The sequence below is a fragment of the Triticum aestivum genome, chromosome 6B (assembly GCF_018294505.1).
Source record: "Triticum aestivum cultivar Chinese Spring chromosome 6B, IWGSC CS RefSeq v2.1, whole genome shotgun sequence".
In the NCBI taxonomy this organism is placed as follows: Eukaryota; Viridiplantae; Streptophyta; class Magnoliopsida; order Poales; family Poaceae; genus Triticum; species Triticum aestivum.
Genome location: NC_057810.1, coordinates 703,695,376 through 703,705,928, shown reverse-complemented (window position 1 = coordinate 703,705,928; position 10,553 = coordinate 703,695,376). Strand labels below are relative to the sequence as shown.

The 10,553-nt window shown below is 46.2% G+C and overlaps 1 protein-coding gene across 1 annotated transcript; it reads right to left on the bottom strand.

Annotated features, from left to right (window-relative positions):
- Positions 1-2,759: 2,759 nt before the first annotated feature.
- On the bottom strand, positions 2,760-4,569 carry LOC123135014 (28 kDa ribonucleoprotein, chloroplastic). Its single transcript, XM_044554147.1, has 4 exons — positions 3,993-4,569; positions 3,810-3,911; positions 3,447-3,719; positions 2,760-3,168 (listed from the first exon to the last, which is right to left on the bottom strand). Exons 1-4 carry the CDS (start codon positions 4,488-4,490, stop codon positions 3,115-3,117), a joined length of 927 nt encoding a protein of 308 aa, XP_044410082.1. The 5' UTR covers positions 4,491-4,569; the 3' UTR covers positions 2,760-3,114.
- Positions 4,570-10,553: the final 5,984 nt, after the last annotated feature.

The following is a 10,553-nucleotide window of genomic DNA, read 5'->3' as shown; positions in this document are numbered from 1 at the left end:
CCCCCCGCGCGCGCCGAGAGTACAATAGTACATTATGCTCTATCTGTTTCAAATCTAGTTGTTCCTCTAAAGTTCCTTATTTATTCTATGGGTACCATTCAAATACACCATTTGAAGCATTCATGCCTTTTAAAACCATGTATTAATCCACACACATAAGCTCAATCACAAGTTTGGGATATTCTTATGTTTTAGAATTTTGCCTCCAAGATGACCTTAGCTTATGTGCATCAGTTGGTGGCTTGGTGAGTATGGTTACCAACTCACCATTGAACTAGAAATAAAGTTTTGTTAAACATGCTTTTTTTATAGTTTTCACCATATGGTAGATCGTTCATTGTGATGTGTATCACACAGTCGACATCTAAGCTAGTCAAGAATGTAGTGACATAGTAATTGTAAGTTTGATGGTGATCTAACATATGGCAACAACTCGGAGATGTATTTTGTTTGTTTTTTGGTGTAATATGGTAAGCCGGAGATTTAATATTATAATGAGTATTTTTAAGCAGTGGACATGTTAGTACTAGTTAATTTACAAAACAATATTTTAAATTACAAAAATGGGTAACCTAGCGTCGATAAGTTCGGTCGGGTCCACTAGCGAGGTCTACGTTCACGGCTTGATCATTAGTGTCATTGGTCTACGCCATGAAGCGTGCACACACACTAGCTCACGGATTTGGCAACCAATGATATAAGTCTACCACGAGGAGGAGTATAATTCTCAACATGCCGAGAGAAGAAGTTACTGGCGAATCACCACTATGCATGACTCTCGTGGATACCGAGTAAAAATAAAAATGGCATATGATGATGTGCGAGTAGTTCGAAAAAATGTTTTATTTGCTTTTTGATGTAATATGATATATTTAAAAGTTTAGTATTATAATGACATATACAAGCCGTGGACATTCTTGTATTTAGTAATTTAACAAATAATAGTTGGATTTCGTAAAATTATGACTGGATTTGGAGTATATTTTTGGCAAACACATTGTTTAACATGAACAAAATAAGTTAAAAGGAGATCAAAATAACGTCGTGCAGTAAGTATGGGGCAATAGAATCTAATTTCGCATCATTAGACATATATCAATTGGTACATCTGTCGACTATGTTACAACTTTGAATGAATATATCGTCCCCATTGTGGCCCTTGCACTGTGCTCTAACAAGCAATGGGTGTCTAATCTACTGGCCCGTAATTCACAAAAAAAAAGTTGTGATTTTTATGGTATAAAAGCATCACATAAACCTTTTGGAAGGTTTTTCTATGTGAAGAAACAACTGACCTCTAACATCTTTTATCAGAGACTAAGTTGTGCCGGATCTCCCTGACTATGATTTCCTACAATATGAGTTATTATTCAGTTATATCTTATTTTATTTGTGAGATGTGATATTGAAATTTGAGATATAATAATACCAGTTCAGAAAATAGATTTCAACTTGGAAAATAGATCCAAAATTGTCCATTGCTGCATTTTTACATTAGAAAGGTTTGAATATGCACAGTCGTTATGTTAATGTTAGTATTATAGAAGAAATTTAGAAGCTTTGCATCTAACTTGCACATATGTAGTTTCTCATGTACTCCCTCCGTTCCAAAATAAATGACCCGACTTTGTATTAAAGTTAGTACAAAATTGAGTCATCTATTTTGGAACGGAGGGAGTAGCAAACAAAATAGATACGGTAACAATGCAGGACCGATTACAGTTCATTTGAGCGTCTCGATATCATTAGTTTAAATTCTATGGCACACAATCTCAATTCATAGGGGTTCCGTCTGGGGATCATTTAATGGCCTCCGCCACAACATTTCTCAACTATGGATACATGCATGCACGTTCAACATAAATTATGCATTGACAAGTTGACAATGCATAGCGGTGGGACTGGTCGGTCTCACCGTCACAGCACCCGGACACCGATTATGTTTCTGGTACCATTGGAACCCATCCGTGAGCATCTTGAGGGAGACCGTCTTGGACAAGTTGGCGACGAAGAGCTTGTGGCCCGTCTCTTGGGGCGGCATCATCTTTGACTTGTCGCCCATGTTCAGCCTCGTCGTGCATGCATTGTACAACAACAATGAGAAAAAATAATCAAAACATAAAGCAACTATGAGCTAATCTCACTTCATTTGTTCTTTTATTTCTTTCCTTTTAGTGAAGTCATATTTTTCCCCAAATTTCTCTTAATACGCCAATGAAAAGAAAACGTTGCTACTTTGTTAGCCTCCATCCACGTGTCAGCGTGTGGTCGCAATCAAACCAAGAAAAGGTGGAAAAAAATTGTCATTGTCATTTTTTTGAAAAGGAGGATTACCCTGGCCCCGCCCTCTGCATCAAAATGATGCATACAGCCATAATTGTCACTGTCATGATTGCTCTGTCACGATACAACTTACGACCTTCGTGGTACTCCGAAGTTTATGTGTGTCTTGTACTCTTGCCTCTAAAGGACTATATTGTCTCTCAGAAAATTAGTATTGCAGTGTACATTACATTTGCAGTTGCAATATGCATTGACGATGTTGAATTAGAAAAGGAGAATGTTGAGTTGATTCTCCAAACAACATCTTAGTGTTCACATGAATCTGACATAACTGCTAGTAGGAAGAATGGTAACAGATCCATCTCAGACAAATATGTACACTTAATTAGGTACTCTATCATCCTCAGCCCAATAATATGTGAGAAAAACATAAACCAAGTTGCAAGAGGATCTAAAAGAATGCAGTTCCAAGATCATGGAACCATGGAAATATATGCTCACGAGCAAGGCAGCAACCCCAATAATTTTCAGTTACAATTTCACATCATTAAATGCATACATATCAATTTTCCCTCGCAAAAAAAATACATATAAAATTTTCTTTTAGAAAAGTAAGGCCTTCCCCCGCTCCATCTCGACGAACGAAGCCACCAAATATACACCAGGTTGGCATATCAGATCAGGCGATGCAAGAACCATGTGTCACTGCTCTCGGAATGCGCTTCCACGAGCAATCGATGGCTTATTTGTTGCTCCGTGATCTGCATTGCAGGGAAGCATTGCATAAACCCCGATGCGAGTTTCTCCAATGTGAAGAAACGATCCAGCTCTCTAGTATCTCTTCCCCAGGGCCAAGTTGACCCGGATCTCCCTGCCTTCGATTTCCTGCAGGATTGTTACTATTCAGTTAAGTTCAGTTATGTCTTGGAAACTCTGGTTTACTTTTCTTGGTGCCGCCGTGAAGAATGAATTTCAAGCAGAATCCATGTTAGTTAAGCAAGGAAACTTCATCTTGGCAAAGTTTTTTCAGTCCTATGTCGGTTGCTACATTCTGCATTCCAAAGGTTTTTAGGTGCTAGTGTGAGGCCACTACTCATTGCCAGTTTGGCAATTCAGAGCTTTTCATGTACTCAGTGATAGTGTCAGGCACAGTTTCTTATTACCGTTCCGTTGAGCGTCTCGATGGCCTGGTCCATCTCCTCCTTGGTGGAGTAGCAGACGAAGCCGTAGCCGCGGGACCGGCCGGTCTCGCCGTCGTAGAGCACCCGGGCGCCCACCACGTTGCCGCAGCGCTGGAACGCGTCGGTGAGCATCTCCGGGGTGACCGTCCACGACAGGTTGCCGACGAAGAGCTTGTGCTCCGTTTCCGGGTACAGCGGCGCCTTCGGCTTCGGCCTGTCGGCCATGTTCACCCTCATCGTGCGCCCGCTGTACAGCTGAAACATAAAACGATCGATGCATGAGCATGAGAGGAATCCATGGAAGATGTACGGGGTGGTGGTGGATGGACTGAGCAGAGTGCTCACGGTGCCGTCGAGGTTCTTGATGACCCGCTCGCAGTCCTCGAGCGTGCTCATTGTCACGAAGGCGAAGCCCCGGCTCCTCCCCGTCGTCCGGTCGTAGAGCACCTGAAAACGCAGGCGTTTGAGATCAAGACGGAAGCGATCGGCCAATGTATTTCATCAAACAGCGTGCGCGCGCGCGCATACCTCGACCATCTCCGGGGCGGCGTGGTCCTGCACGATGCCGGCGAGCAGCGCGCTGTCGCAGTTGTACGGCAGGTTCCCGAAGTAGAGTTTGGTGGCGCTGCTCCCGGTGCCAGTGCTTCCATCACCACTAGCCTCCTCGCCTCCTTCCGAGCTCGCCTCCGCGGCCGCGCCCTGCTCCTCCTCCTCCTCCGGCTGCTGCTCCTCGACCTCCCCTGCTGCTGGCTCATCCTCTTCCGGCTGCCCCGCGGCTTCTTCCTGTACGTCTTCCTCCTGCGCCTCCTCGACAGCCGTGGCCTCCTCCTGCGACGCCATCGCGACGACGGCGAGCGCGCGCCTGCTCCCCCGCGGCACCGGCACGGCGGCAATGAGCCGGTGCGCGTGCGGACGGGACGACGGCGCGCGCGCCGGGCGGTGGAACGCGGACGCGGCGTGGTCGGCCTGGAACGGGAGGCGCAGCGCGGCCGCCGTGCGCGCCGCGGAGAGGCAGGAGTGCGCCATGGCGCCCGGCCGTGCGGTGCTGCGAGGCTGCGAGCGCGGGGGAGGGGGTCACGAAGCTCGGGGTGATGTGGAGCGGTACAGGGCCAAGCAGCGGGGGACGGTGGCAGAGGGGATAAGGGGAGGTAGTTTAGTACGGGCCGCTGACACGTGGGCCCTTCGGCGTGGTTCTCGCTCGCCTTTCCACCTTTTTGAACTACCACTTGCATTTTTCTCTCAAAACAAAACTACAACTTGCAAGTTCCAAAAAAGTGAGCAAAAAAAGGAAGATTTGTTGTGAGTCTGGTTTTGATTGTAGATTGATCTTATGAAATACTCCCTCCGTAAACTAGTATACGACGTTTTAGATATATTAGTTTACAGAGGTAGTACTTGTTTTCGATTTAGAACAGGGTGTCGGTTTATATTAAAAAAAACACCAACATGTGTCTTGCATACACTTTTGGCAGTGTCTTGAATTGAATTTAGTTTGATATGTAGACTCAGCGAATGATAGAATACGGTAAATCACATCGATGATCAGAAACATGCTTCAAACTTGTGGAATAACTAAGTTTACGGATACCCCACAAAAAATAAAACTGAGTTTACAGATGGGCATGGTGCTTTGTACAAGGCCAATTTCAAACCCCAAATGACAGTAAGAGAAAAGGAGTATAGCTTATCGACCCCCCTCCCCCTCTAAGGGCACGTTGCAGCAAACCACCAAGGGCATGATGAAACTTACTTGAAGAGGACAACAATAAAATATGAGATACCATAGTGGTTGTTGTGGCCATCATGTGTGGCATCACCTTGATCGTATTTCATTGAAATGTAACATCAAGGTACGAACAATATAACACTGTACAATCTGATGCGGCATGCAGTCCCGATATTCACAAGTTGGGAGATAACTAGTGATACCTACTCAATAATAAAACTCAATGATACATAGCCTTTTGAGATAGAACTCAAGTCAACAAACACTCTAGATTGGAACCAAAATCCACTACACCTGGTTCGTTGGTTCTCATGACCCAAGAGAAGTTTCAACAAATTGGAAGGTTCTTATTCTAACTAGGCCTTGAATCAACTCCGTGCGAGAAGGGCCTGGTCTTGAGAGGAGGATGTGCATAAACTCTAGTGATACTACTGTGCACTTTTCTGTCTTTTATCCCATGTGCTACTAGTTGGGCTGGGAGGGGGTGGGGCCCATTTAGGGAGAGATTCTCCCCACGATACAAATGCCTTATTGCTTGGGTTTTGTGCTTCTTTGTCACTTTGTGTTGATCTTTCACTTATTCTTGTATGTGGTCTTTTGTTTTGATTTCACTTATTCTTTTACGATATCTTCCTTTTTTGGACTTGTTGACAATGAAGGCTTGATTGGACTTTCGTCGATTGGGGTGGCTTGCTTGGAACCACAAGAGCTTTTTTGAATTATTATTGACCATATTGATGGCTTGATTTTTTTTGACTCGTCTTGACTTACGTTGACCATCCTACGGGGTATATGCCCCATGGGATAGGGGATGATATCTCAAGTGGGTCATAGTCATTAGTACAACACAATATGTGTTGCACTAGTATATAAAGTGAACAATGCCGATAAGGTTCATCATAGTCACGCCTTAAACAACAAACACTCCAATTTACATAATCGAACTCCCGATAAACGGTGACGGCTCCAAAAGAAATCATGAAGCTAATCCACTGACGGAGCTTGTCGATCCATGGACGGATTTAGGGGTCAAAAGAAATGTACATTTCCCGTCAGACTTAGCGAGCAACTTGAGAAGCAGACAAATGTACTTGGGGTATGAATAAGACACTGATTTTTGAGTTGATTCGTTTTGTCCCTAGGGTGGGGGCGCACCCCTTAAGCTTGTGGGGCATGTGGGCCCCCCTTATATTGATTCTTGCGCAAAAAATGGCCTTTTACAAAGCACTACACCCATCGTATGATGTTTGAATAGATTCGTTTTGTGCCTACACTACTAGGGAAAAGGCTAGCAGCAGCGCGGGTTTTAGATGTATCAGTAGCGCGGGGATAGGCGCTACTAATAAGGCGCTACAGCTAACAGATAGCAGTAGCGCGTGCTCACCGGCGCTACTGCTACACAAGTGTAGCAACAGCGCTGTTAGCGGAAGCTCGCTACTGCTAGTAGCTCTAGCGCGCTTCGCCTGGACGCGCTACTGCTATCGCGGCGCTGTTGCTAACTTTTATACACTCGCTACTGCTAATTTAAGTAGGTTTTTTTGTTTTTTTGGCATATTTGTTTTGTATTTGAACAGGCTTTATAGAAGAATCTTTAGCACATAGAAATGTCATCATGATACACATACAAATGCCTGCGAGACCACAAACGTAATCATAGCATGTACATACAAATAGTCTCATCATAATCATCATCCAACATAAAGTGATATCTTGTCATCATCTCGAAAATAGCGATACATGCAAGTCTCGAATACTTGCAACTACAACAACGTCATCCATCTAAACAAAGGTATACACAAGAAGTGCTATCACTATGAGTGAGAGCGAAACTATGCAGTACATGAGGTGGCGGTTACGAGTCCTCTCTCGCGCTAGCGTGAACCTCAAGTAACTAGCTTCTCCTTCTTGTCTGCTTTTGAAGCCTTTATGGCTGGCGCCCGTGAACCCATTCACTTGCGCCTGACACTCATGCCACTCGTTGTACACCCCCGGAACCTTCCCTTTGTACACGACATAGCACTTCCATCTCGCCATCAAGAAACTAGGTACCTGTTAGAGATGCATGTTCATGAAGAGGATGTACAATCATATATATGCAACAAAATATACTAGAGCAACACCGAAAAAGAAAGGGTTAGCAACTAGATGCAACATACAGTACGCAAATTAATTAACTAGAGGTACGCAGGTCATCGTACGCAAACTAACAAAGTAGCGTTACGCAAGTTTGGCAGGGACCGTGGACATCACAAAGTTTCATCGCTACAAAAAGTATACAAGTTCAACCGACACATATCATCATCATCGGCATCATAAATCACTAGAAGTTCCATCCTTCCATATCATCGAGGGCGAACCCTAGCTTCTTGAACGGCGTGAGGTCTAGACGTTGCATGCCTATGCGAGTTCGGACGTCAGCTCGCGATATAGGGCCGTGGTGGAACATCCCCTTCTCATCGACGACTTCTTTCATGATGATCGTCGCAATGTCGCTTTGGATGCGAAAGAAGTCATCTCTAAGTTTATAATCCGCTTCTCCATGAGATTCTAGCCACTTGTGGATATGATCATCATTTCTGCTGTTAATGCGAAGCTTTTGGTGATCCGTGTTGAACTGAATCATGAGATGGACGATGTAGAATCCATCCTTCTTGCTTGGTTTTGGGACATGGATGCAGGAGAAGTTAGTTTTATGCGCGAAACCCATCTTCTTATTCCGTTGTTTCTTGATCTGCACGTGGCCACCTCTAAAGCTGAAGCCTTGGAGAGCATCATCTAGAATATTCATTATGTGGGTGTAGTATTTTTTCTCGTAGTCTCTGGAAGGGTCAAAATACACGGCGTGGGAGACTTGCGGGTAAAGAATAATAAGGACGGCGCGCCCGTTGCTGCGGGGAAAAGACACCTCAAATTATTCCCCATATGAGAGAGAAGGAATGATTGAAATGTACGAAAGGGTTGTCCGGAACTGACTTACTTTGGATGATAAGGCACGAGGACAATTTCCCGGTCCTTATTCTATACCATGAAGTTTTGGAGGTACTCCCTAGCAGTTTCACGCTCAAAGTCGCCGAGACTCAAGAAAGACTCGTGCATGTAGTACGGATCCGCCACACAGATTTGTGAGACTTCTTCACTCTTCATGACAGAGCTCATATGTAGCGCAAAAAGGCGGACGATAGTAAAATCAAGCCGCCTTGTTAGAAACATCTCAAAGATATGGTCAAACCGCAGGAAGAACACCTCCGCGGGCCGTGTATCGGTGTAGCACTTTCCCTCAGGCACACGAGCCGCGTATGTCGGATATCCTGGATCCTTTGAGGCTAGTAGGCTTTTCTCAGTCGACAGCACATGGTCATGCAGTCTCCTGAGATCCCCTGATAGTGCCTCCAGCGGTTTCGGCGGTAGCATCGGCTCGCCCGTGAGATGGAACATGACCGCACCTTTCACGGGTACACGCTCTTCAGAATGCATCGTCTGGCTGCTATGTGCTCTGGCTTGTTTGGAGGCAGTTACCTTCCCCGATCTCTTCCTCTCCTTTTTCTTGGGCACACCTTCCAGACCCTTCCTTAACCCCTACCCCAGTGTTCCCGGGCTAAGTACTGTATGACCCTCGCGCCCGGCTAGTTGAGCCTGTGTTGAGGCGGCATCTTCAGGCGTGTCCTGTGAGGATTTCATGAAGAGAGACTTTTTGCAATCCATGGTACGACCCTGCCCGGGCATATCATCCATATCCTCATTAGCAAGCTGATAGCCTGATTCGTCATATGGTTGACTCATCATATCTATGTCACAGTCATACGCGTTTGTATTGAGGTAATCCATAGGGTCGACCTCCGTCTCATCATCCATTCTCTGTTCTACAGGAGAAATTACATCAGCCAGTACTATTGCACCCCCTTCATCATGTCGTCCGCCGCTCTCACCCGGCACTACATGAGCTGGTAATTGCGTAGGCGGGGTGGTGGTCTTCGCACATGCTTGTTGATGTGTGGTAGTTATTGGTGTGCTCTCGGCCGGCTCCAGACGAATAAGATTCTTCGGCCATAGCAGCACCCAATTCTTGCAGCTTCCAATCCGCAGCGGGGTCTCGTCGTCCGCTCCCACATGCTGTACTGGAGGAGGCAAATCCTCGTGCCCCGATTTCACACTGGTCAAGCTAACCCTGAAGTGCCCAGCGGGGATCGGCTGGTTGTGGAACGTCCGTTAAGAGGGGTCCATTATCATCCCCTTTCCCACGTCCACCTTCTGGCCTTTGATCAAGTATAGTATGGTGCACGGGGTTTCTTTCGCTTGCAAACACATATGTCTGTGGCGTAAAACAACCGAAAGGCAACAAAAATGGAATATTATATGTCGTGCTCAGCCAAAGACGAAGGCCCACCTAGCGCACCTGAGACTGAGGACGGGCTGCTATGAGCGGGAGCGGCTGCGAGAGGAGGCCCGGTTGCGTGAGCAAGTGATGGTGTGATGGTGTTGTTGTTCATGGAGTTGCTCCCGACGAAACTGGGCAACGGGAAATCATGTACCGTCTTGTCTGGATTTTCCTTCGCCCAGTTGATGATAACTGGAACCAAGTTAGTAGCAAAATCATTTCTGCAGGCAGTTACAGCTGCATTGACTGCCTGCTGTAGCAACTCATATTTATCCTCGACTGCTTTTTTCGCGTCCTCAGCTACTTTTTTCTCGACCGCAAGCTTCACCTTCGCGTCGATGTCCGCCTGACTAAACTTCTTTTTCAGCTTCTTGGTCTCCAGGCCCTCATTGTAAAACACCTTCCACGTGGCGCCATATCCAGCGCCGTGCACACGACCATATTGCGGCCGCTGATCCAAAGGGAGTCCCTTAAGTTCGTTCAAGGCCCAGTTGAGAGGGGTGTCCCACTTGGGCCTCATCGGAGAAGTAGGGCTTTCGGCTGCAAGCTGGTCTTGCTTCTCCAGTAGTCTAATCAATTTCCTCGTGATCTTGTCTGTGTAAAAAACCTTTTTCTCCTTGTCCCACTTGTAGCGGGCCCTGATGAAGTCATGCTCCAAGGGATTGGTGAACTTCGTGAAGGGGTCTGGGAGACCCGCGGCTTCACGTTCCGCATCCTCCTTATCCCATATGGGCCTTTTACCGAGGTAGCCACGGCTTCCGAGGCGATGCTTCCCCATGTTCCTTTGCTGGAGGCTCTTGAATTTCGCAGCCTTAGCCTTGGCTGCCTCGGTAGCGCAAGTGTCCTTGAACTTTTCGAACTCCTCTTCCGTAAGTGTCGGATTTTCCTCCAGAATCTTGGACAGGGGTTCATCAGCCTCAATAGCTCGTTTCACCCTCCCTTTCCAGGAGGCCAAATCATTGCTGAACATGCCCATGGCGTGATTGTT

Coding starts and splice junctions, on each gene's coding strand:
- LOC123135014 (XM_044554147.1), bottom strand. CDS start 4,490: ATGGCGCACTCCTGCCTCTCCGCGGCGCGCACGGCGGCCGCGCTGCGC. Junction 3,912..3,992: donor CCGCCCCGGAGATGGTCGAG/GTATGCGCGCGC, acceptor CTGCGTTTTCAG/GTGCTCTACGACCGGACGAC. Junction 3,720..3,809: donor TCAAGAACCTCGACGGCACC/GTGAGCACTCTG, acceptor TTTATGTTTCAG/CTGTACAGCGGGCGCACGAT.